The 27857-nt window shown below is 38.8% G+C and overlaps 1 protein-coding gene across 1 annotated transcript in view; it reads right to left on the bottom strand.

Moving 5' to 3' along the window:
- Nucleotides 1–1945: 1945 nt before the first annotated feature.
- Nucleotides 1946–27857, bottom strand: part of Spink5 (serine peptidase inhibitor Kazal type 5) — a 75329-nt gene continuing 49417 nt past the window's right edge. The window contains exons 16-32 of the mRNA XM_059246735.1: nt 26238–26325; nt 25270–25397; nt 24476–24539; nt 21183–21307; nt 18721–18814; nt 17410–17537; nt 14503–14575; nt 13741–13868; nt 13225–13303; nt 10574–10701; nt 9450–9522; nt 8439–8528; nt 8187–8314; nt 7509–7608; nt 6127–6257; nt 3667–3757; nt 1946–1999 (exon numbers count right to left, since the gene is read on the bottom strand). Coding sequence (XP_059102718.1) covers nt 1946–1999; nt 3667–3757; nt 6127–6257; nt 7509–7608; nt 8187–8314; nt 8439–8528; nt 9450–9522; nt 10574–10701; nt 13225–13303; nt 13741–13868; nt 14503–14575; nt 17410–17537; nt 18721–18814; nt 21183–21307; nt 24476–24539; nt 25270–25397; nt 26238–26325 — 1702 coding nt within the window. The remainder of the gene's footprint in view (nt 2000–3666; nt 3758–6126; nt 6258–7508; nt 7609–8186; nt 8315–8438; nt 8529–9449; nt 9523–10573; nt 10702–13224; nt 13304–13740; nt 13869–14502; nt 14576–17409; nt 17538–18720; nt 18815–21182; nt 21308–24475; nt 24540–25269; nt 25398–26237; nt 26326–27857) is intronic.

Raw genomic sequence — 27857 nt, 5'->3', positions numbered from 1 at the left:
TGCTCACCCCTGATAAAGCAGGGAGGGCCTTGATCCTGCCTCAGCTGAATGTACCAGACTTAGCTGTCCCCCCATGGGAGAGCTTACTCTGTTGGAGGAGGGAATGAGGGGTGGGAGAAGAAAAGTGAGGGAGCGGGAGGAGGGATGAGAGGGAAATCTGTGGTTGGTGTGTAAAATGAACAACAAAAATTTAAATATATAAAAAAGAATTAGGTTTAAATTCTAAAATCACTTTTTTGTGCCTCACATATTGCTTACAGGCCAAATGCAGCTTCATACAATATTTTTAATGAATTGAACATGAAACAAAGTTTCATGATGATTATAAAGGGTTGGCTAAATCAAGGAGTTTTCATGCACATTGTATTAAAAAAGAACAAGTGGAATATAAAGGATTTATTGATTAGACATCAACAAATTATTGAAAATGACATGATAAACATCTGTTTCTCAAAAGTTCATGAAAATAGAGTCTCCAGATTTCCTACATATGAGCAAGAAAGAGACATGTGAGAATCTCTGAATTTATCTTGTTCATACCAGAATTACCAGGAAAAAAGTCCCAACAATGATTGACAAATGGTTATTGATCATTGTTTCTTCATGACACATAAAAATACAGCATGGAGACTGATTAATTTTCACTCAATTATGAAGGACAGCAATAATAAAATCCCATTGTATTTCGCTTAGTGGAGATTTATTTATAAAAACAAAAGAGCAGAGAGAAAATACAAAATTAACTTCTTAGGTCTAAGCAGGTCAGTCACACTCTGAACACTTTCTCCTGTAGCTAGGAGACATGTAATATTCTCTATGTGCCTTCTGGAGTTTGTGCTGCCTCAGCCTAGAATCATGGAGTGAATCTGGTACCACAGAACACCAGCAACTACAGTCTGAGAATAGCAGCATTTCAGTAGAGAGCCTGGAGCCACCCCTGTCTAATGTTCGTTCCTCCTCAGATGTCTATTGTTGCACGGTGTAGCTGCATTCTCCACTATAGCCACCTCCATCTATCTACGTGTGGCCATTGAACACTTGAAACATGACTGGTCCAAACTAGAGCTATGAATAGTGGAAAATACACATCAATATCAAAGGTTTATTAAATAAAACATTTGTATTAGTTTAGTTAATACGTGATATATTGGGCTAGATAAGATACAGAATTAGAATTAATTTTACCTAGTTATTTTGTTAACTACTAAAAAAATTAGTGTATATATATATATATATATATATATATATATATATATATATATATATGGCTCATACAACATTTCTGTTGGAGATTGCCACTCTGGAGATTTACATACATTGTAGATTCATTTACTAGTCTTTCTCAGACTGTAGGTAGAAAACCATGGCATAATCTCAAAAAATAAAAAGGAAATTATCAAGAGGTAAATAATTATGTCTGAGAAATTACTAGATTGTGTCAATTATAGGACTTATGTAATTGAGGTATGGTATTTATGGAATACAGATACTAGGTAAAGGGTCTGATATGGTGGCAGACAGTTTCACACATGTATTGGCTGCCTGAGAGCCCATATTGCCCCTCATCTTTCATTCTAGGGACTTATTCCCAACGATGGCAGCAAATTATCTACCAGTGTAAGACAAAGGGTACCATATATCCAGCTTCTGTTTTTTTTTTTTAAATTCCTATTATCTAGCAGTGAGAAACAAATCCCAAAAAGGATGCTCTGCTGAGTTTCTACTTTTATTAAACAGGCAGTTGGGCAGACAACATTGTGATCAGATTTCCAGAGTACAGACTGAGTGGACATTTCTCCACATCCTCAGGTCACTGAGTCTAAAAGGAAAGAGATGGAAAGACTGAAAACCAGTGAGTCCAATACCAACAGCTCTGTGTTGTTTTCTATAGTAAAAAGATGAATGAAGAATTCTTTATATACACAGATGGTGAAGGTAGGCAGAATCAAGGCATAGCTTTTTCCTTGTGACTTTGACCAATCATTGCATCATTTTTTTCCTGCAAAAGAAGACAGATAGGTTAGATGCTAGAACTCATTGAAACTACAGGGATATGGTCTGTATCATAAAGCAATGCATTAATTCATGCCAAAACCTAACAATATTAAATAATGCTCACATTCTATATGTTATGATGATTATTACCTGAGCAGCTAATATACAACAAATGTTGAGGTGGACACAAAAACAATCATGGCTTAACTCTGCTATTGATTGCCTGCTCCCTCATGATGATGCTGTCACTAGCAGCATCTCACAGATAAGGATATTGTGCATCAGAATTTAATGACTTTCTAAATTCTCCAGTTAGGTCATGCCTTTGGCACAATCCTTCATTAGTTAAGGAAATCCATTTTCGTATAATCTTCAGGTAAGTTCCACATGAAGTAGTTTTTGTTAAGTTACCTACACAAGATTAGAGTTACAGGGAAGTGTGGTTCAAGGCTATTCTATTACATTGAACTTTCAGAAAATTACTGAGATCTCTTTACCCTAGGACATGTATTTAAGTGGGATTATGAGGAGGTAGAAGAGTATATTCGTCCAATAAAATGGGAATCAAGCCAATAAGAATTTGTATGCAAAAGTAACAAACAATAGTGTACTAGAATTGGTTAAACCCTTTTTAATTCATGTATGTGTAAAGGCCTAGAGTAAGGAAACAGGTTGCAAGTTTACATGGGAAGGAGGTGAAAGATTCCAGCTCTCAGCCCATTACAGTGTGTCTTCCCACTGTTGATCTGAAACCGAAAATCTCCCAATCTGTGTTTTCCCTCACCAGGCAACATGGCTTGATTAAGATTTGCAAATAAAGTGGAATATTTACCAATTTTGTTATTGCCCAAGTTTTATGTGGCATCATAATGGAGTATAATAACAAGTATTTCTAGTAACAATCAACATTAAAATAGTAGTTATTAGATGTAAATAACATGTAAATGTATTTCTTAAAAACACATTCACTTAAACTAATTTATTTATTCAAGTTAAGTGATAACTGTGTCCATATTTCTTTTTCTTCTAAGTTTAAACTTTAGAATGTTTCTTAAATTCCTTCTTGGGTTAATATAGGGTAATGATGATGATGATGATGATAGTAATAGATGCCATTAATTTTTAGACACTGTGAGAAATATTCTAATGTTAGTGTATGTTGAATGTTTTCAATAATTCATTAAAAGATTAAGAGTATGTATGTGATTCACTAGAAATATTCTATATGAAAAATATTAAAAACCAGAATTCAAACCAACCTTTCATTAAAGGTTTCTGTATTATCAAGTTCTATGTCATATAACCTGGGAAATGGGCTTCAGATAGAGCCACCAGGGAGAATTTCAAAGTAAATAATGTATGTTCAAATATCCTGTTAGAAATTTAAATAAAAGGCCAATTTTTGACACTGAGGGAAATTAAATTCTTTGCAAATATGCAAAAACATAAGTTTTACAATTCAGCAGTTACTATCTGCCTCTCTTGGTCTTCATCTCATTACCACATGCTTCAATAATTACTTAATCATCCTGGTAGTAAAGTGACTAGTTCTCAAGTCATCTGATCTACAAGTGTGACCTATCTGGCCCGACAAATTCTCATTTCCAAGTGCAGAGAACCAAAACATAACCCACAGCAACTACCACCATCACCCAAAGGCCAGTGACTCACAGATGCAGGTGTGCCAGCAGGCATTGCTTCCGGGTTGCTGCTCTCCTCACACTTTCCTTGACTACGTATTTGTGTATTAGTCTGATGGATCCTAAAAAAGAAGAGATATTTCAATGATGGGGAAAATACTCAGGAAGGATGAGAAATAAATGTAGATAATACTTGAGTACCAAACAAACTGAAATGAGTATAAAAGTCTAGAATATTCATGGAACCATTTTCTAGTTAGCATCATCTAGATTTGTCTTCTCTTTTCTGTTCCTTAGTTCTCAGCCGATTTCATCACATTTCAACCAAAACAGACTCATTTGCTTCTTAATCCATAGCTCTTTTATAAATTTAATTTCAATGAGACAGAAAGAGAGAGAGACAGAAAGAGAGAGAAAGAGAGAGAGAGAGAGAGAGAGAGAGAGAGAGAGAGAGAGAGAGAGACTCACTCCACATGTGTGTGTGTCCGTGTGTGCCTGTGTGTCCATGTGTGTGTGTTATGAGCACTGGCACTTATGTACTGTAGCACTGATGTAGAGGTCAGAGGAAACTTTTGGGAACCAGTTCGCTGCTTTCACTGTGGGTTCTGGGGATTGAATTCAGGTAGAAAGGTACAAGCAGTCAGTGCCCTCACCTGCTGAACCACCTCACTAGCCCACATGACTTTATTTTGTAGGTGAGAAAATTAGATCCCAGAGAGAAATTTGGCTATATAAAGTATCTATAATATAACTTTGGGGGTAGACAATAGAACAAAATACAATAATACAGAATTATTTCTAGAACCTGAAATTATATTTGAGAGAATTTTAAGACCTTTAACTTAAGAAATTTTGTAAAGAAAGATCCTGCTTCTCATCTGCAGTGCTGGGGAAGGATCCATTGTCTGTCACAGAAGCAGAATTGGCTTAATTTGAAGTTGCTCCCCTATACCTTCCTCTAACCCTTCAGTAAATATTGGTTCCTCTTCCATGGAAAGCCTGAGTCTTCTCTATGAGGTCTAGTCCCACCTTCATTAGCCTTGGCATGCACCCCAGGTGCATTAACCTTTCTTCACTTGAGCTTCTAGGAAGCTTTCTTGACTAGAGTTTACCCCAGGCTGGCATAGATAATGAAAAAATTTGATTAAATAGTATTGATAATGTAAGGTCCTCAGGTTTATAATAAAAAGGAATCAAAGGATTTAGGGGTAGAAGATACCGTGTATATACAGTAACTGAATTCCTAGAAAGGTTAATTCATTATTTAAACAAATATTTAATGTCCATTGATATAGTCAGGGAGCCTATGAGCTCATAGATTTTTGAGTCCACACGTTGTGCCACATCTTTATATTATCAATGGAATTTCTAGTCTCACAAATGGTGAGATAACAATAGCATTGGAGATAACAATAGTATAGTAAAGCAACTAAAGTTAAACCTCAATTATTTAGACTCAGAAAAAGCAAAGGTAAGATATTTTCTATTTTTTTGTGAGTTTTGTGACATTCAATAAACCAATGGAACTCTTCAAGTATCAGGTCCACCCATGTACTAAGATAATAACAGGACTCTACATCAGGTTATGAAAGCTTGATGTTGAAATGGGAAAATGTCTTATCACCACACAGTACCTACAGGTACAATGGCATGTAAGTACACAGTTTATAGTTCACATTTCTAGTTATGAAGCACTGCCAGCATAGGTCCAAGGAAAATTGCTCACAGGGAGGCTGGGAGATGGTGAGTGATATGTATAGGAACAATGAGGAGTTTTTGCAAAATTGGTATTTGAGAAGAAAATCAACCAAGCTAAAACAAATAATGAAAGAATTAAACAGCTCTTTGCACTTAACCTATACTTTCATATCTAAGTTCTTCTCAATAATCAGTGAACTCAGCAGCTTAAGGAGTGGTCTCCAATTTTTTCCAGGGAAGAAATTGAGACTCCACATGATGAGATAATTGCCCAACACATACAAACAGTAATAAAGCTGAGAACAGATATCATACATGCCATTGATGCAAGCATAGTTTCTGTTGGGTGGTACTAATTCCTTCAAGAGGAAGGCTTAGAGATGATGGGAAACCAATGACTGTCTTACAGTCATACAATCTCTTAGATATTGCGGGTGGTACAGACACCATATATGTGGTGGTTCTCAACTGCTTTCTCTTCCTATATGCCAGACGGATGATGGTCACACACTCATCATCTACATGAGTCTACACAGTTTTACAGAGATGTTCTTCAATCATTGTGAGCTCATCACCACTCTTTCCTCTTTTCCTACTATTCTGAAGTATGAAATAATAGACAGACAATTATATTAAAAGCATACTACTATATCCTTTTTATTTTAAACATAAACACATTTTGAATTTTGAAGTGGTGACTAACTGACAACAGATATTAGAGCCCTATGGTAGGCAACATTGCAGTTGGAAACCTCCACACTACAAGATGAGATGGTGTAATATGGGTACTTACAGGTTTTCATGACAGAGCAGGCAGGGGTTAGCATATGTTTGGCCGTCATCCCCACAGACAGGCTGTATATTCTTTGGGCAAAGATAACCCATCCTGGGTAATATTCGGTAGTGTTTGCACATGTCAGAGTCCTACATGGGTCAAGTAGAGAGCATAGTTGCTTAAGACTTTCAAGGGATTGTATGGGATTGGAGAAACATTGGTTTTCCTAATTGCATCTGAGACAACTATTAAGAATAGGACTGTTCTCGTTCATATAAACCCTCCTCTTTCTCGTTAATTAGGTGAGAATTGTTGAAACCAAGGTTGGATAAAGCACAGGGACAAATAGACAAACGAATGGAAACACATGAACTATGAACCAATGGCTGAGGGGCCCCCAGCTGGATCAGGCCCTCTGAATAGGTGAGACAGTTGATTGGCTTGATCTGTTTGGGAGGCATCCAGGCAGTGGGTCCTGTGCTCATTGCATGAGTTGGCTGTTTGAAACCTGGGGCCTATGCAGGATCGCTTGGCTCGGCCTGGGAGGAGGGAACTGGACCTGCCTGGACTGAGTCTACCAGGTTGATCTCAGTCCTCGGGGGAGGCTTTGCCCTGGAGGAGGTGGGAATGGGGGCTGGGCTGGGGGGAATGTGAGGGGGGCGGGAGGGGGGAGAACAAGGGAATCCGTGGCTGATATGTAGAACCGAATTTATTGTAAAATTAAAAAAAAGAAACAAAGAAATAGATAATAAATAAATAAATAAAGAAAGAAAGAAAGAAAGAAAGAATAGGACTGTGATACATTTTTTTCAAATGCACATATTATTTGACGTCATATTGAGTTGGCATAACTTCCTGGCTTTGGCATCTTTTAACTAGAGAATATTAGTATGAAGAAAAAAAACAAACAAGAATGAAGCAGTGAGTGAACTCTTTAATGATCTGAAGCATAACAAGCTGGGACATGTTTCTAGAATTGAGTTGAGAAAAATAATCATGCTAGAAACAATATTCACTCTTAAATAATGAATTTCCTTGGCAATGGACCTTGGTATGGGCTTGCCTGTTTAAGATACTGGTCACTCTAAGAGATCAGATTCCAATCTGAAAAAATTAGTCCAAACCTCCCTTGCTAACTCTGGTCTCTACTTCCCTAGGAGACTCTCTGGTCTTTATCTTCTGTAGTGGCAAAAGAAATATGTAAAAACTGTCCTTATTTATCTCTGCCACACTACCGACCATGTGTATGGCAAAGACTTGTAAACAAATGTTTTCATTGGGCCACTCCAATCAAACAATTAGGATGCTTCCCCTGAAACTGGCTTTGATCTGCTGCCAGGCTCCCCAACCCCTGGAGGACAAAAGCAGCTGACCTGATATTCCAAGGAGAAACTTCTTACCTCAGAGGAGCTGGAAAATCCTGAATCATCTTCTTCTTTAGTAACCCTAATGTGTGATGGATTTTCTTGAAGTTCCGACCTTTCCAAAGCTTCCTTTTCACTAGAAGAAGAAAGAAAGAAAAAAGCATTAAAAAGGATATTCACAAAACCTCTGTAACTTCTCATGTAAAGACAGACAGTCCCAGGAAAAGATGAGGGAACCCTAGAACAATCCATTAGGATATGACCAGAATGAGATGTTTTAAAACACACACTGAGCGGCACTGATAAGTCATCCCTATCTCAAGAACATTCTCTATGAAAAACTACGGAGTATTGATGTTGTCTTCATGGGTGCTTTAAACCACCACAGTGTTCACTCAACTTGACATGGGTTTGTTCACTGGTCAAATCATTTAGCTCCCGAGACCCTTATTTAATGCATTCTAAGGTATAAAACTTAGTATTTTTTTAATGGCTTTTCTTTCAGCTCTCACGTAGTTCTGGACCAAGGATTTGGAATGAGTGCTCTGGTAAGGACGTACACCTTCACTTCCTATCTCCAAACCCTTGTGTCTTAATTTGCAGCCTTTGGCCATGTCGTTTCTCTTGGACTCATGAGCACATACATGTATTCAATCAGCACTTTGTAAAAATGTGCATTCCCTGCTGGTTGCTGAGCACAATGAGCTTACTCACAAGACATCTCTGCACATGTGGCACTTGTTTTGATAGACGGTCCCATCAGCATCGTGCACTGGGTCATCCTTTTGTGGACAGAGAAGCTTGTTATTCCTCATAAGTTTTCGGAACTCACTGCACTCATCCTAGGGAATGAGATAGGGGAGGTGGGCATGAGCTTTCCCCTTGTCGCTGGGTGTTTTTTTTTTTTTTTTTTTTTAATCAAACTTGGCTTTAGGAGATATCTTGTGGCTCTTGGCTAGTACTCACTTCGCTCATCCCAGCAACGGAGGGCAAAGAACTCCTGGCCTGCCTAGGTTTTGCATCCTCTGCTGTGTTGTGAACTTCTCCGCACTGGTCCTGAAAGGTAGGGAAACATAAGACTTGACAGGCATGTCTCATCTCCTGCTAATTTGCCTACCCGTCATCTGTCCTCTCTTTTCCATGATCTTAAGCCAAGGAAAATCTCAAAGCACTCTGGGCTAAAAATGTGATGATCACTGTGAAATGACTGAGTGAAGATGCTGCCTTCTTTTCAATATTAAGAAGTAAAGAGAATCGGTGCGGGGTGGGGGGGTGACAGCGGCGGCGGCAGCGGCAGCGGCGCACGTCTTTAATCCCAGCACTTGGGAGGCAGAGGCAGGTGGATCTCTGTGAGTTCCAGGCCAGCCAGGTCTACAAAGTGAGTTCCAGGACAGGCTCCAAAGCTACACAGAGAAAACCTGTGTCAACCCCCCCCCCCAAAAAAAAAGAGAGAGAAGTAAAGAGAAATAGTATTGTAATACATGCATGCTATTGATTGATGGATGCTGAGAAAACCATCTGGAGAAAACAGAAAACATCATCAAAGACGAGTCAAACATGAGTCTTAGGATGTCTGTTTGTTACAGGAATCATTAAAGTCAACATCTACAAGCTACCTAAAGCTTCCTTTCACATTTAAAGTGTCAACTATAAGCATGTAGTTGAGGTGAAAGAAAGCTGGGTCTTCTAGTTTCCAATTCATATTTCTGTAAAGGTAGAAAGACAAAAATTGACATAGACTATGGGATAATTCTCTAAGAATGTTTTAAAGGATTAACTCCACGTGTGTGTGTGTGTGTGTGTGTGTGTGTGTGTGTGTGTGTGTTGATATATCTTGTATTGTGACTGAAAGTGAGATTGTTGTCAAAACTAAAATTTTAAGTATAATGTTAGTATTTTTCTCACTTAAAGACTACATGGAAAGGTAAAATTCTGAGGGTGAGTGGTAAAGCCCTACTGTATCCTTTAAAATCCAACCTTTCTCTCATTTGCAGGCTGAGGACTTGAGTTTTCTTCATTCCTCGTTTTTCTTTCACTAGCTTCTCGTTCACTGCAGAATTAAATAAAGAAAACCAATAAAGAAATATCTCTAGGATCATGCTGAATTGTCTTTAACCAAGTATTTTTCCAATACCAAACGTTAATAAATGTAACGCTATGGTCCTATACCTTAAAAACATCTAGACATACATTTTTATCTGTTGTCTCTGATGGTTGGACTGTTCATGGTCTATTGTGGCAACATGCTCAATGTTTACTGATTTTGTTGCTTCACTATCATCCCGATTTAAAGGAAGCTAAAGGGCTGTTGCTTCTTAAGAGAATATGTTTATTTTATTCTCTCATCCAGACTATAGCTCCATTTCTCCTTTTTTTGAACTTTTAAAGTTGCATTCTGCTTATACTCTGTTTTGTTTCTTCTTTTCATAGTTACAATCCTTTAAAGTTGATGAGCATTTTAGAAAACGCTGTCTCCTTGGATCTCCACCAAAACTGTATGTGTGGTCATTGTAATTCCTTCACATACACGATGAACTAAAGTTCTGTGAGATACATGGCTCTCATCAGTAGCTGAGCTTTTTCATTTAAAGACACTGACTGCCACTGATGAGAGCTGTGTATTTCACAGAACCTCAGTTCAGTTCTGGTGTCTAATCCCAGTGCTCAGGAGGCAGAGGCAGGCAGATCTCTGCGAGTTCATAGCCAGCCTGGTCTACAGAGTGAGTTCCAGGACAGCCAGAGCTACACAGAGAAACCCTGTCTCGAAAAACCAACATAAATAAGTAAACAAATAAATAGATAAATAAAAAGTAAATAAAATAAACAGATAAATAAAATTAATGAATAAACAAAAGATGCTGATTTGTAAATGTATCATGATGGTTTCCCATCTCAGAAGACCTAGGTAGGATTATGCTTCTCATCTTTTAAAAGAACAGCTCCTCCCTGAGTACCTTGAAAACTAACACTAGTCTACATACATGAGGAGATGTATTTATCTATAATTTATGAAACCAAGTGTCATAGGCTTTTAAGTGACTAATTCTTTTCTGGTAAACAAGCACAATTTATCATATTCATCAACAAGCCTGTTCACGTACAATATACTCTGACACATGGCACACTTGTTAACATGCGTCTTGCCATCTGGGCCTCGGATGGGATCATTTTCTCTGGTGCAGATCAGTAGCCCATCTTTCTGCATGCTCCGGAATTCATGACATTGATCCTGACAAGAGCACATAGACATATATTACTACCTTAGCCTAGCATTTATCATCCGAAATCACTAGGACAGAGAGGAAGAGACATATCACTGTCTTACTCTAAACATTTACCATCTGAAAGCACAGTGACAGTTAGGACTCATAATACTGGGAAGAAAATAGAGAGAAGGAGATTTCAGAGAAAAGACTGTGATTTAAAGTTACTTTGCTTGATTTGCCTTCTCCAGTGGAATTTTATCCCTGCCTAAGACAGCTCATCTCATTTGTACAAAGTCTTCTGGGGAGCTATGTCCCAAATCTTGCCTGTCTGCAACTGTATTCACTATTTTATGTGTAAAAACTGTCAGATTCAAGATACAGAATGGACTGAAAATGTTCACCTGGAAGACATTCAAATAAACTCACAGTTCTGTTCCTCAATGATGGTTTTACATTTATTATTTGTGTGCATGTACACGTATGTGGGCATGCTTACATGTCACGTGTGCAGTCAGGGGACCTGCATGAATTCCACGGATCAAACTCAGAGTTTCATGCTTGGTGACAATTGCCATGTCACCTTCTGAGCCAGCTTGTCACACAATCGCATCTTTAAAATATTTTCTGTCATGTGAATTACATGTCAGCTCATGTGATGTGCAATCATTTTTCTCATTTTGCATTTTAGAAAAGACTTGGAAATATTAAATGATCAAGGTAAATATTGGGTTGGTGACCAGGTATCTACTGACAGAGAGGTTCTTCATTTTTATTTCTTTGCTTTTCCATGACAGAGAATAAAGCCATTAATTTATAAGAAAATAGAGCTGGTTTTTTTTTTATTTAAAAAAAATCAACTTTAAAACAATGTCAAAGGAACTGATCCCATGAGATCTTACTTTGAACTCCCTGAACTCCAAAGAGACCTTTGGAGACACTGTCATTAAAATACTGACAGAGACTTAGAGACTTAGACTGAGAGTTTTTTTTTTTTCCTACAGACAATCTCATGCTTACTTGTACCACGGAATTATCAAAATTATCTCTGGACTTGAACATCTGATCACTATATTATTTGTCTCACACACATCATTTTCAGAAGCAGATGGAGGTGTTTTCTTTTCCAGGTGTTCACACTACTGCACACATACATGTGAACAGTAACACTCATCATCATTGTACTGATGGCCTTCAGGATTTGACCTCCTGATCTGCTTATAGTTTGTGTGAGAGGCTCCTGTCTCTTGAACTTTTCTCAGTGGTAAAACCAGAGATGTTCACGAGACAGATTTTTTTCAAACTATTTGGACATAAGAGTTTTCAGATCTTATTTTGATTTGCTCATATGAAGAAATCTATAGCTCTCTTTTGACACACTTCAAAGCAATATTCTGAATATTATATAGAGAGAATTGCAAATTTGTCTTTCTAATTGGATGTCACAGGTGAGATGTGCTGCATAATAATGGATATTCGGTGTCGTTGTGAAAAGGTGAGCACTGGTTGTAAAGCCCCAAGTTGAACACCAGGTGGCAGTCAAGTGCCATCTGGAGAAGTTACTGTGCGCGATCCAAATTGATTTCTTTTCCTGACTGAAATCTTTGGTGCTTACCTTTTCCTCCCCCATGCCCAAGCCAAACCCTTTCCCGTGGCCCAATTGCCTTTTAGAGCTTCAAATGAAATCCACTGGGTGGATAGTCACAACACTGATAACTGCTGCTGGTCCTGCGAATGTGGAGTACTCATGTTGGAGCTGTTTCTAACACAGAGTGACATGCTGTTTTTGGCAGAGTTAGCCATGTCTCTTTCTGTTTATTATCACATTCTCAACGATTGGGAGAGAATGGGCATTTTCAAAAGTGTTAGTTACGTGGATTCCCTTTACAATGAAACGTTGGGTGAGCCTGCGGCTTTAAGGTGTTCACTGCGTTAAGTGCTTGAGTCTCAAAGATCTGAGCCTAGCCAGAAAGAATCAAGGCATACCTCCCCTGCTAGCTCAGGTCCCCATCTCCCCTGAGGCTGGTTGCTCCCTTTCTTCTGTAGAGGCAAAACAAATGTGCAAAAAAAAAAAAAAAGTGCCTCTTTACGTCTGCACACTGTCTCCTGTGCATACGACAGAAACTTGCACACACATGCTCCTATCTGTGCCACTTCAACCAGACAGCTCTGATGCCTCTCCTGGAACTGGCTTTGAACTTTGGCCAGACTCCCCAACCCTAGAGCTCTCTCTGCCTCACTGTCTCTCACCCTTACCGTCTGTCCATTGTAGCCTTTTCTCCCTAAACTGATCTTCTTAATGTTTTTAGAAGGTCTATAATTTTCTTCCACCTCACAGTCCCATTATGCAGCCTCTGACATGATGCATCATCCCTCATAATACTCACCTACTTCACCATGGCCCCATCACGCTCCCATGGGTGCAAGGTCATCTCTCTTAATAAAGCCCATTTTCTGAAAAGTAATTTCATGCTGGCTCCGAAGCCATCACCTGCCTCTCCTTAACATGAACCCATCAAATTCAGGTATTAAAATGTCTGATGTATTACCTCCTTATCATTCTTGTTTTTCCCCGTGTTTCTCTTGTCTTCATCCTCTTTTTTTTTCTTTTCAGCGGCCTCTCTTTCCCTGAGAGAAAGGATGGGAAGAAACAGTTCTACCAAAGTGAATAAATATCTCTTGTTTAGAGGACTCACTCTTTTTTTTTCATTTTTCTTTATTAAGGAATTTTCTACTCACTCCACAGACCCCCCCCCTCCTCCCTCCTCCCACCTCCAGCCCTCTTTCCCAAGCCACCCTACATCCCACATCCCCCAAATCAAGGTCTTCCATGGGGAGTCAGCAGAGCCCAGCACACTGAGCCTAGGCAGGTCCAAGCCCTTCCCACTGCACCAAGGCTGTGCAAGGTGTCACACCACAGGCACCGGATTCCCAGAAGCTTGCCCATAGACCAGGGACAGATAGGACTCACTTCTAAACCATTTGCTATTCTGCTCAAACTGCTGCAATGTGATTGTTATACTATCTGGACTCCCAGCCCAAATACTGTTTAGGAAAACACTTACAGTCTTTCTTTGCACATGGCACACTTGTTGCCATGAGTCTTGCCATCTGGACCCCGGGTAGGGTCACTTTCCCGAGTACAGAGAAGTTTCCCATTTTTCATTTGACTTCTAAACTGATCACACACATCCTGAAAATAAATAAGGAAAGATAATCAGAAATGCTGTTTCACATAGTAATTGACTGGGTTTGGAAAGCTGAAGATTTCCATTTAATTGTCTGGCAAGCCATAAAACCTTGCTGAGGTAGGCAGGATTATGACATAAGGGCATCCATGTCTTCATGTCTGACGTATGTAATATGTTGCTTTATCAATTAATGTAATCATCTAAATGGAGAATTAAGAGCACAATCAGTTGTATTTGAAGTGGGAAGGTTATTTGGGACGAGTGGAGAGAACTCATTGTAACCACGAGGGTTCTTATTCAAGCAGAGGAATTGGTACAAGAAGAATTGAGAATCAGACATGAGTAAGCATGCTGGACAGAAGGCAATCACAAAATCAAAGAAGTCAAGAGACAGGGAAGAAACACCCCACCCTGGAGCTTCCACAATGGAGCATACATAGGTCCACGAACACCTTGGTTATAGTGGGGTCATTTGGAATGTCTGACCTCCATGAACATAGGAGAATAACTTGCAGCACTGTGAGACAGTGTCTATATTAACTTTTTATAGCAGCAATATAAAATCCAGTGTTAGTGCTGACAGTCCAAAAGGAAGATCTCCGTTGACCACATCTACAACAATCTTGTTCCACTTACCTTTTTTGTGGCTGATCCAGTCTCATTTGATCTTGAGGCAGAATATTTATTCTTTTCCTCCATTTCTCTCTGCCTATGAGAGGAAGGGTCAATAGTCATCTTGTTGGCACAAATGCAAATGCAGGAATGAAGGGGTCTGAGGGCATTTGTTCTAAACCTTCTCTTTCACAGTGAGTGTCTCCGCTCTTTAAGAGCCACAGACTACTCCATTACTAAGATTCCAGGGTAGGAGCCTCCTTCACCACAAAATACATTATCAAGTCATTTGATTACAGCCCTCATACTTTCTATCCAAACACATCTCCAGTGTTAGTCCACATTCCTAGAATGGTGATCCATGATTTTGAGGTTAAAAAAAAATTCAATCATTGTATATTATTTCTTAAGGCATGGCCCCCAATAATTGCATAAATAGTAAATTCAAACAAAAGTAAGTCATAACATTTTAACCAATTTAATTATTGAAAATAGAGGGTTCCTGGAATGCCACAGCATGATGAAAATCTAATTATAGTTATACCTTTAGTGATAAATCTCCAATAATTGCCTGGAGAGATAGCTCAGTTGTTAAATTGTTTGCCTCACAGACGCGAGGACACAAGTTCAAATCCCCAGCATCCATATCAAAAGCAGGGGTTGGTGGCAGATGCGTTTAATCCCAGAGATGGAGATACAGAGACAAGAGGATCTGTGAAGGCCACTGGCCAGTCAGCTCCAGGTCTCCCACCCATAATAATACATGTTACACACGCTAACAATGCAGAGTAAGCTCTAGGTTGCTGTGCAGAAGAAATGGACTGTAGCTGGAGCCCTCAAAACCACTCTCCATGAGACCTTTAAAAAAACATCTCACAGAATGTCAGCATTTGGATAAGAGTTCATCACATAACCTTCAGAAAAGTGAAGAATGAGTGAATTATACTTTGTGGGATGAGAGATAGATGCTACATATTTACTAATCATGCTACAACTGAATGCCACAACTAAAAGCTTCCACAAATGCTGCAAGCCACAATAATATGAAGTAGGATTTCAGCTGACTGTAGGATTTTACCTGGAAGAAGCCAAGGGCCTTCCAGAGGTAAAGCCGAGGCTTAAGGAGTCTTGGCGATATTTGGCTTTTGATTATCAGCCATTTCCTACCATGAATTTCTCATGTGCTATTGTAGCTTTTCCATCATTCATTGGGCACAATTTCCCCTCTACAGATGGAATGTTTAGATAATCTTCTGTGCAGTAACGCAGCCAGGATCCCTAATTTCAGGCCTTTCTGCCATTATTGTCATTAGCAGCATCTGTACAGGACCATCCCCAGATGAAGGAAAGTACCTTATCAGAGATACCTCTGTACTCTCTAAGAACAGACTTAAGCATCTAGACTATCTGTTTGAGTAGGCCTGGCAGATGTGCTAATAAAGCTTAACTTTCTCCCTTTCCAAAGTCTTATCTCTAGCTTTAGATCTACCTTTAACTATTAACTCAGAACTAAAGGGTTTCTAATTACAGGTACATCAGGCTGACTCAGGCTGCCCAGCCACCGAGTACACTCCCCCACCCTTCCAGAAAACCACAGTAGCCAAGACAGCTTGGACAGATAAGGGGCCAAAGGAAAAAAAGGCAGTTTTATTTTCACTCATCACTGATAGACTCCTAACACTTTAATTAACTGCTTCTAAGAATATAGTTGAGCACATAAAATCCCCCTTGCTCAGATATTAACCAAATTTAGTCCTCAGTTGATTCTATTACCCATTAGTCACTTCCCTTTTGGGCTGCAGATGATGGCTGGCAATTACTTCTCCTTTGTGTGGCTCTCATTGCCCCTCTTTTTGACCCTGAGGGAATTCAAGCCTGGTGACCCTGCTTTACATGGGTATATAACTGTAAACCTCAAAGACTTGGGGGACTAGATGGAGAAGAGAAAAGAGGATGAGATGGGTAAAGAGAAAAAAATGTAAAAACTAGATGGGTAAGAACTGGAGAGGAATGAACTGAGATGGGGAAGAACCAGATTGGAGGGATAGAAGAGAGTATTAGAGGAATGAGATGGAAGATGAGGAAGAACCAGATGGAAAAGAACAAGATGAGGAAGAAGAAGATAAGAAAGAAGGAGATGGGAAATGAGCTGAGATGGGAAAGAATTAGATGGATGAGAACCTAGATGGGGCAGAACTAGATGGGAGAATTAAGGTGGAACTTAGAGGGGATAGCAGATTAATGTAGAGAGAAATCAGGCAAGAAAGGAGCTAGGCATAAAAACAGAACTGAAGCTGTGTAGACAGAATTTTATTCCAGAGGAATAAAGTAAACGGATGAAAGAGCTCAGTGTACTTAGATTCTTTTTTCCAAAAACAATTCATGTCATTTGTAGCTTCTCTTCTGGGCCCCCGAGAAGATTATTCAGGCTGATTCTTAATAATTTTCGAGCTATTAATGTTTAGGGTCACCTAGGACTGATTCAGTTTACAGATGGGACTGTGTTATTGACCCTAACAGGGTGAACCAAAGTGGCTGAACTATGTCATAAAATACTCTAATAATTCACCAAGGGAAAATAAACAGAAGTAACAACTCCTGTTTCTGTAGTTAAGTATATTTCATACACGTGACAAGAAACTAGCTCTCTTAAACAGTGGTCTGCTTCTCCAGAGGACTATCATTAAATTTCACTAGGTCAACTTTCTGTCACGATGACACTCAGAGGTCACAGAGTTACAGTGGCAAATGAGGACCATCAGCCACTTGATTAACTGCCCCCCTTGAGGTTATGTTCCTCAGGAAACATTAAAAAAAAAATTGGGATTAATGAAAAGAACTTTCACAGAAGGAGCCATAGAAAAGGAGAAATATCATCCATTCAGGAGAAATGCATGTCTTTTTGACACACTTGCTATGAAAAGTACTTACAGTAGCTCTTTACACATGACACATTTATTATTGTATGGTTTCCCATCAGCACCACGTACAGGGTCACTCTCTCTAGTACAGCTGAGTTCTCCTTTTTTCATGCTTTCCCAATATTGAGCACATTCTTCCTGAAAAGGGAGAAGAAAGCAGGCCACATAGTTAGTCTATTTTATTATTGCCAAGTTCATGAAGCAATCACTATCAGAAACATCCTTTTCTTTCACCCTTGCAAATATTTCATCACCAAGGGTTGCAGTCCACAGAGAAAAAGGGGCTAGAATCATCCATGTTCTAATGATAAAGGATCAGATTCATAGGCCTTACTGTGTTTAAATACTTACACAGGGAAATCACACAGTGGCTAAGGTCTGATAGCACAGATCAAAGGTCAGAAAAACAGTAGACTAAAGACCAAATCTACATTCCTGCTTGTTCGGATGTGTAATGTTTCAATGAAGCAATCATGCCTTCATTTATTTATTTAGGCATCATTTGTGATTCCTTCTCCAGAATAATGCAATATGTTCACCAGACAGGTTCACTGTCTGAGAAGACAGACAACCAGACTGAGCATGTCTACTTCCTGAGAGTGAGAATTCATTGTCCTAAAGAGAAGCGTTAGGGGAAAAAAAAAAAACAGAAAAGATGGATTTTTATCACAGATAGTGCATTTGGGAGCCAAGAGATGGCCTTGCTCTCCTTATGGCCATAAAAAGGTGAATAGGAGGCAGAAATCTCATGAAATGTTGCTGTACCTCATGCAATAATGCCATGCTCATGCTGTAAAATGTCTCAAACGTGCTCAAGGTACCTAAATTATTTCCTTTTTCTCTTTAAGAGAACTTTGAGATAAAAGAGAGGAAGTAACTCATCCAGAGTCTCACAAGTCCATATGGTAAGGGCCAATTGTATAGGCTCCCATAGTCTTTTCTGTTTTATTGTACTGTCCTGCTTTGGACAGTAGAAAAGATAACTCAAAGGCTTAGCCTCATCCACAGTGATAAAGAAAGAGTGAAAAAAGTGAAGATGCTAATGAGCATCAATATTGACACAAGACTAGAGTCCTAAAAGGGGGTCAGGAGACTGGGAAGGTTCACTGTCTCCAATTATTTCCAGATCTAAAGAAGCCTAGAGTCACACAGCAGCAGAATTTGTAATGTCTTCCCCAAAGGCTGAGATGAGATGGAAGACTGTCCTTCCAAGGACTTGTTTCTCTTGGCACTCTGCCTTTCCCTTTACCTCGTGCCCCATCACAATCCCACCAGCCATGAGTTCTGCCTTTTCATGCAGTGAGGTGGGGCTACCTCTCACCTTAGCCTTCTGTCTCCCACCACCGGAACCATGCCCTGAAGTGATTCTCTGATTTTCCTCTTCTTTCCTCATTCTTTCTTCGTGTTCTTTCTTGCTGAAAGTCAGAAAGTGGAAGGAATAATAGCTTACTAAATGAAGAACACGTTGCTATGAACCTATGAAATGTCTCAATTGGATATAGATGGAATATATCAGTGTTTATTTAACATCTGTATTATAGGCCCTCTTCTCAGAAAAAAAAATATAACAGATGGATTATGTGGAATTCTTTGTTTGGCAAAGTTTTCATTGTACTAGGAGAAAAGCAACATATACTTAACCACCAGCTAATTAGAGCTTCCTAAATGTTTGCTCAGGACCTTTGGCTTTGTTTCTTAAAGTTTTTGCCTGTTAACATCTTTCTGTCACCCACCTTCACCTTGACCACATGTGTTTCCCCTCACTGGGTAACGGCATCCATTAATCCCCTCACACCAGTAGCATAGGGAATGTTAGGTTTTCTTCTATTGATTGTTGCTGTATGCATTTTTCTAAATGAGCCTTTTTTTTTTTTTTTTTTTTTTTTTTTTTTTTTTTTTACCATTTCTTCCCCTAACTGAAACATTTCTGCAGCCCTCACTACATGTAGAATTGATGTCCAAGTCCTTGGTTTGACTCTGAAAGTTGGTAAAATTCCTAAGTTCTAGATGTTTGTTCCTTACACACCACAGTTTTCCTAAACTGGAACTTATGCAGTTCTGCTATTCTCTCACATGGCCCTGTCATTTATATCTCTTACCCAGATTATAAGGTTCAGGTCTATTTCCACCCAAAACATTCTATTAGCTGTTCCCTCACTGAAGAACAACATTAAAGTTTTCTGAATGTGCAATGATCAAAAAGTAGTTTCTAAGCTGGGTGGTGATGGTACATGCCTTTAGTCTCAGCACTCCGGAGACAAAGGCAGGTGGATCTCTGTGACTCTGAGTTCGAAGCCAGCCTGGTCTACAGAGTGAGTTCTGGGACAGCCAGGACTGTTTCAAAGAGAAACCCTGTCTCAAAATATCAAATTTCCAATGACTCAGGCAATGGATCCCTGTCATTGCCTATGTTGTGTCATGGAATCTCACTGCAGCATTTGTTTTGAACACACAATACGCACACTTTCCACTCTGTGAGTTGGCAGCCACTCAAAATTGCCTACGATCTCAGCTCAGGTTCAAAACTATTACAAGTTAGGAATTGCAGTGATTTCATTTTTCTGTACATTACAAGTTTTATGTTCATACAGGAACATAATGACTTAACTGTGGGAACTAAAGACTTTTAATAATCTTCCATCATCATTCTTCAACATGGATGGAGCAAGCTAGTTCCTCTTTTGATCATATTATATTAGAGTATTTGATTTTAGAAATTGCTCTGTGAGTTGCTGACTTGTATTTCATAAAATATTTTTTAAATAAATTTTGTCTTCAGATTAAGACAAAATTTCAAACAATTCTTGAAATGACTTCAAGTATACTTCTTCCATTTAAGATGACATATTTATACAAAATAGCATTCTCAGCATTGATGATTATAAAGTAAAAATATTAATCAACTATGAAAAATTTGAAAATGTTTTGTGTCGTGCAGTATGAAATATTCAGGCAAGATTTAATTTCTAATTTACAACTGAACAGTTGTAAATTTCATTTTCATTTGATTTTCCCTAATTAAATATATAGTAAATAATTATTTGATTTAAAGTTCTTCAGGATAGTTACAAGTAAGTGTTTGATTTGTGTGCTTAGATGTAGAATAACATTTTCTTGGGGAAAATGAGTTGTGAGTGGCAAAGGTTTAAGAAACTCCAAGTTGTATGATCTCTGAGAATTAATCTCATTCATCTTTGTCTAATGATTACACACACTGAATACTGTAGGTGCTCAGTGAATGTCTCCTGAATGACTTGTGTATTTTAGATGTACTTCCAAACTCTGTGTGAGGCATTACTTATCTTTATTTCCTGAAGTATACTTGCCAAAAATACGGTACAGAGTGACAAATAAAATCTGTGTATTTTCTTCCTAATTGAATTTCTAAGATAAAGAGTAGAAGAAATATATTCGACAATGGATAATTTTTTTATGAGCAAAGATGTGATTATTTACTGAGAGAACTAATAAAAAAGGTAACAATCAAATAGTATAATGTTTGTTTCTAGAATTATAAATATTGAAGGATGAAGAAGAGTGATTCACCTGAAGATACTTTACAGATAATCATTCATTTCTTTCATATGTAAGTAATATCATGTACAATATTATTTATGTGTAAGTCTGCCCGGATTATTGCCTTTCCCATTTTCTTCACTCACAGTAGGAATTGCATTGTGTATCTCTTGTCTACAATATTATATATGTGTAAGTGTGCAGGCTTGTTGCCTCTCCTACTCTCTGGACTCACAGTAGGAGCTGGAGTGTGTGTCTTGTACTTACAAGAAAGCCTTGCACATGGCACACTTGTTCCCATGGGTCTTGCCATCTGGGCCACGCACAGGGTCATTTTCTCGTGTGCAGAAAAGTTCCCCACCATTTAAAAGACTCAGAAATTCACTGCAGTCCTAAGAGAAGAAGGGAATTTCAAAAGTTTAAATATTGTCTCAGATATATCACTTTGTTGGCTTCTTATTTGCCACTGAGAAAGAGAAAGAGAGAGAGAGAGAGAGAGAGAGAGAGAGAGAGAGAGAGAGAGAGAGAGAGAGAGAGAGAGAGAACCAAAGGATTTCCCCACCTCTGGTGATTGTATTATTCAATTCTTACCAAGCACATCGGACCCACAAAAGGCTTTGTGGTTTTTCCACTTTGAAATTGAGTCTGAATCCATATGTATGTAAGATTCTCTTAATAAACTGTATTTCCCTTTACATTAAAAACATTTATTTCTTTAATGTGTGTGTGTGTGTGTGTGTGTGTGTGTGTGTGTGTGCATGCACCATGACTCAGGCGTGGAGGTCAGAGACAGCTTGTGGGATCAGTTCTCCGTTCCACCACGTGGGTCATGGGGATTGAACTCATATTGCCAGGCTTAGTGGCAAGGACCTTTAATCCCTGAGCTATCTCACTGCTCTTCAACCACATTTTCTGAGGATTGGGCATAATCCTTGCTCAGGGGCTTATTGCTTATTTCTATTCTGTCATAATGCAATAAAAATAGCATACATATAGAATCAAACACTTTCATATTCTGAAGAAAAACCTCAAAGTTCACCTATCTTCCATACTCTCTTGATTCCTTTTTGCATGATACATAACAAAGGTATTTTCCAATCTCTTTTTAAAGACCTGTGGCTGTTCCATTACCTTTCCAGATGCTTCATCCCCAAATAAAATTTCTACCAGATAATTCCAACAAGTTAGCTACAATACTACTTTGAGGAGTATTGGAAACTTTTTTCTTTCTTTCTTTCTTTCTTTTTTTTTTTTTTCGAGACAGGGTTTCTCTGTGTAGCTTTGCGCCTTTCCTGGAACTCACTTGGTAGCCCAGGCTGGCCTCGAACTCACAGAGATCCGCCTGGCTCTGCCTCCCGAGTGCTGGGATTAAAGGCGTGCGCCACCACCGCCCGGCTGAGTATTGGAATCTTAACAAATCTTATGAGATTCCTATATTTAAGGCTTATTTTCCTAAATTAATAAAATATGATGAATATGTTCCTTGAGAGCAGTATATGAAGACGAAATATTAATAAATATTCAGGAAAATTTTTCTTCTTCCAAATTAGATTCCTTCCAATATTTGGAAAAAAAGCTTTCCATTTGTCTTCAACAACTGATTAAGTCAATTTATTTAAATAGTTGACTTTGGCATCTGCAATAGTGGCTTCAACCTCCATTCCTACAAGGAGTTGCTTGTAGATTCTAATCAGGAAACAACCCCATGTCTTAGACCCTCCATACAAGCTGTTTCCTTGTAGTGATTCTCAGTGTCGGGTGGGCCTGACAGATGGGCCTCTTAGCTTCTTTTGCTTTGAGTCTTTGATAAAGTCAGTACGTATCTCCTTCAGATTCTTCATATTGAGGCTGGAGAAGGTAATTGGAATTCAGTGAATTCCCATCTCTTTTCTACAAATGTCTTTTTTGTATCCTTGAAAGCTATAGATACAGTGATGTTCCTTGACTAATGTGCTCCCAGCTGATCAAATGAGGTTAAGGCAGGATGGAAGTAGACTGGAACAGAACTCTAAAGCACCAGCAACTGCATATTAGAAATGCCTCCCCATATTCTCTCTCAAGTGCCATATATGCCCAGATACTGCAGTTTTTCTGTTTATGACACCATTTCAACAACATCTGTTGCATTAGATCCTCTTCCTTTTCTGAAGAGTTTAGAATGATGTCCCAAGTGTGGTCCAGCAAGCACCACTCTGCTCATGGCAATGTCACATTGTTAGAATTCCAGTTTCCTACCAAGAAAGCCTAAATGAGGTTGAATTGCCTTGCATACACAATGGAAATAAGAATATACTTCATAATTTAATAATGGACACTATACAGTCAATATTTGTTTGTAAATGCTTAGTGTCTAAAGTCTAGAAAGTACCTAAGAGATGCTAGCTCTAAAATATGAAGACGAGAGAGAAAAAGCCAATCACTTAACAGCAGAGGGTCACTTACTGGTGGCAATTAGGATTGATTTTTGTGTTTCTTCTAAAATCCTCTTCTCTAGTTAAAAGCCAGTAAGGATAGAGAACACATCCCCACCCATAGTTCTTCTTTCTTGTTTATTCCCAGATCCCTTGATTGCTCGTAATTAGCAACATGATAGGCCTGCCAAAGCTAATGTGATGGCAGAAACTGCATTCTACTGAAGGACTTTCTCTTGAAGACATTGGAAACTTAAAACACTCATGTTGTTTTAAATTTCAGATTCACACTTGTCTGCAATTTAAGTGTGTAAGTAAGTCATTGCCCAGGTTCAAAACTCAGGGGTTCTTCCGAGATTTGATTCTAGTGCTCATGGCCTTTGATGGGTACAGAGAAGTTACCATGGTCTGTAGTAAGTTACCTAGAGTCAATCATTGTGAACCACCAAAAATATTTCTTAGGGATGCTGCATTTATAAAATTTCTCTCCCATAGTTGACAACCAAAAATAAATAAATAAATAAAGCAAAGTGTCTGAGGAAGACTTCTGGGCTTGGGGTCAGGACCCCTACATTTAAATTGTATTTTTTCTTTCTACTTTATCTGTTGTAAGAAATTTAAAATATGGGTGCTAATACCAATAAAACACCAGTTTTGTAATTACTTCCTTCTCTCGAGGCTCAAATTTCCATCGCACAATCTGAGAACGAAGTAAGTATGAAGCTGTGTACTGTGATCAAAGTTTGGCCATCTGTCCCCCATAACCCTCTAATAAAGATCGAAGAGAATCTAGACACACTAATGGGTTTGTGATTCTGTTTTTCTAGCTACAGCTGCAGAGTTAGTAGTAGTGGCAGAGACTGCAGGGCCACAGAACTGAAATAATATACTCCCTGGTTATTAAGAACGGGATGTGGTGGGTAGATAGTTAACTAAAACTAAAGATATATGATTAAAGTTTTATGGAAAACTACTGCTTGGTAAGCGAATTTAACTATGCAGTCATAAAAAAAATTATTGTCAAATTCTGGACTATATGAACCCCATGTTTCCTCCCAGCCAGAGTCTTCAATAATTCTATGTGATGTTTACAGCAAAATGGCAAAACTTGACCTTTCTATTGTGCTTGGAGCATCACGGGATAATTACCTTTGTAATGTCTCTTTTAGCCCTTACTCTGAAACCAGATCCATTTTCCTTTGCTTCTTGCTGGCTGCAAGAGAAGGGTGGGCAAGAATCATTTCTAGCACCAATCCATAGTGTTTTAAAGAGAAAAAACGAAAATAAATCCTCTCCTCTATATCTCTCTTCTTCCTTTTAACATTGCTTTAAAAATAAAGCTTTAAATATAAAACACGCCGGGCAGTGGTGGCGCACGCCTTTAATCCCAGCACTCGGGAGGCAGAGCCAAGTGGATCTCTGTGAGTTCGAGGCCAGCCTGGACTACCAAGTGAGTTCCAGGAAAGGCGCAAAGCTACACAGAGAAACCCTGTCTCGAAAAACCAAAAAAATAAAATAAATAAAATAAATAAATAAATAAAAAACACAAATGTTGTCCCACAACAGCAAATACATCTCCCACTATGTTTTTGATGAATAAAGAGTTGTCTTTCTTCCCAGAAAGCAACTAGAAGAATAATAATTAAGTATTAACAAATTTTCAATTTGTTGTATTAGTCACGGTGGTCACCTCAAAGATGGAGAAATCAAGACCTAGCAATTTTATGTCATCAACTTTGGGGAGATCTGGTATTAGCACATGACCCTACCATGTGCAGTACAAAATAGTACAAAGAAAGTGCTGTCAGTGTGTGTCTTGGTGAAAATATATCCCCCAAACTCAGCACAAAGAAAGACAGGCTTCATTATCAGTGTCTTGGTGTAAGCTGGCCAGTCCACCCCCACATTTGACACTCAGCTATACTGGCTGCAATTGTACTTACAAGAAGGCCTCACACATGGAGCAGGTGTTTTCATGGATCTTCCCATCCAGGCCCTCAATGGGGTCATTCTTTCTGGGGCAGGGGAGCCGACCATTTCTTATCTGGGGACGGTATTTGCTGCATAACTCCTGTCAAATGAAGGAGGGTTTGAGAACCAAATTACTACTATAAAACTTCCCCTACCTTAGCCCTGCCCCCCAAAAAACTGTGATGTCTTGCAACAAAATGTTACAGATGCACAAAGTGATGTCAGATATCAGTTTTAGCTGATACCCTGTTCACAGACTTAAGTAACACATTATTTGGAACATAAAATTGTTGCTATTAAAATGATTATAGAACATTAAACATTGTTTTGATATAGTAACTATGAGAGACAAAAAGCATAACAATTTAGTATCTTGGATTGGTAATGAAGTTTGTGGTATGCGGAATAATAGATACTTTTAATCCTCAGCTCTCACATAAAGTGCTAAGCATGGCTGTGTGTGGCTGTAACTCCAGTGTTGGGGAGTGAGCATGGAAGTTATAACTAACTGTTCCTCTCTGGCATCCATTTCCCACACAGGAGATGCACAATCACACTCTTACAAATGCACCACACACACACACACACACACACACACACACAGAGAGAGAGAGAGAGAGAGAGAGAGAGAGAGAGAGAGAGAGAGAGAGAGAGAGAGAGAGAGAGAGAGAAACTACTACCATCAGCACCACATACACAAAAGGAGAGTTTCCAAATAAGGAAATACTAGAGGAAAGGAGTATATGAAAGCTTGAAGTCCAGCTTGTAGAACACCAGAAAATAAGGATAAATAAATGTAATAAGGGAGACAGACAGTTCCTTAGACAAGGATTCAAATGTATGCTCCCAGTTGGCAAAGTCATTAAGGATGCTGAGACTGCGATTTTGCCAAAGAGAATGATGACTGTGCATGTGTGGCATGACGACCTGGAGCAGATACCTGTATTGCTTCTCTCTTCGACTTTCCAGCCTCAACCTTCTCCTTCTCTCCTTGGTCATCTTTTTTCTTCTCTTCCTCTTCTATTAGGCTACAATAGATGGCAAGAGCTAAATTCATTTCTCCAATTACTCTGACACATTTCCAGAAGGAATAGAATGCCCCCAACCAAATCTCAGAAGTCTCCTGGACACTGGACCAGGGAGGAAGCTCAGCAGGTACAAGTGCTTGTTGTGCAAGCCTGATGACCTGGGTTCAGTCCCAGGACCCCATCATGGAAGGAGAAAAACGACTCCAGAAAGTTGTCCTTTCAGCTTTATTTGTTTTCTGTGTCGTGCACACACACACAGAGGCACACATGTACTGATGATGATGATGATAGTGATGATGATAAAAATAAATATATAAAAGCTTTCAGGACAAAAGGATCTTTCCTAAGAGGTGCGATTATTTTGGACAATATGCAAAGAAATCCATCTATACGACATTTCTTAAAAAGCAGTAACAATGACAAAGAAACACATAAGTTTGCAAGGACCTTTGCTACCATTATTTTCTGTAGATCACTAACTTCAATCTATAACAAGCCACAATTACCTTGATTCTTTTCTAAATTGTGAAATTTTATCCTCCCAAGTAACTATGGTATCATTGATGAAAGCAAGGAAGGATGTCAAGTCAGATGATGAGCCCATCATGACACAAACAATCCTTCACTATAAAATAACAATTTAAATATTTTAACAGAGATAATTACATTACAATTCAAATTTTAGTTGCAGTCATGAAAGAAGCCCAGTAAGACTCGACAGTAAGCTTTATGAGGCCCACCATAAGCCTATGATTCTAGGTTTTGCTTTTGCATTTGCTGTTATTTTGAGACAATGTCTTGCCATGTAGCCTAGGCAGGCTTCAAACTCATGATCTTCCTGCTCTAGCCTCCAAGGGCTGAGATCCAAGCGTGGACCAGCAAGCCCACCCTCATTCTTGCCATGTTCTACTGCCATATAACATTTCAAAACTCATAAATTATTAGCATTCCATATATCTGATCATCACCATCAATGAGGACAATGAGACAAACCTGCTATTTCATGAATCTTAGGCCATTCCTTATCCTATTGATCTACTTACACTATCTCTTTTCTTAAGGAATTATAGGCATACACTTAAGGATCTCTGAAGACTGAGATGATCAATAGTTTTGTGTTTTACATAAATACAATCTGAAGATAGATAAGGGTAGAAGAGTAATGCAGCGCAAGAAATCTAGGCCCATAATTTGAAGATAATCACCCAACACTTATTTTGAGGTGACTTTCAGGAGGAGCTTAGTCTTATTATCAGCCTCAAAAGGTAGCTCCTGAATCTTAGTGGGCTATAATCATGGTTGGAGTATAAACTAGAATGGGACACCTTCCATATTGTTCCACATAAAAGAACTCTGGCAACAGGTTTACCCATATCACTCAGCAAAAGGAAGTCCCAGAAGGCCTTGACTAACTGGACATACAGGCATTTTTGTACATTTTAGTTCATGAGCTTATCTTTTAGGGGCTTTGCCCTCCACTAAGGCACTTACCAAAGCATGCCTTTCACTGGCAGAGAGTGACAATATCCCTA

The sequence above is a fragment of the Peromyscus eremicus genome, chromosome 19 (assembly GCF_949786415.1).
Source record: "Peromyscus eremicus chromosome 19, PerEre_H2_v1, whole genome shotgun sequence".
In the NCBI taxonomy this organism is placed as follows: Eukaryota; Metazoa; Chordata; class Mammalia; order Rodentia; family Cricetidae; genus Peromyscus; species Peromyscus eremicus.
Note: the sequence above shows the minus strand (reverse complement) of the source record. Positions and strands in the feature narration are given on the sequence as shown.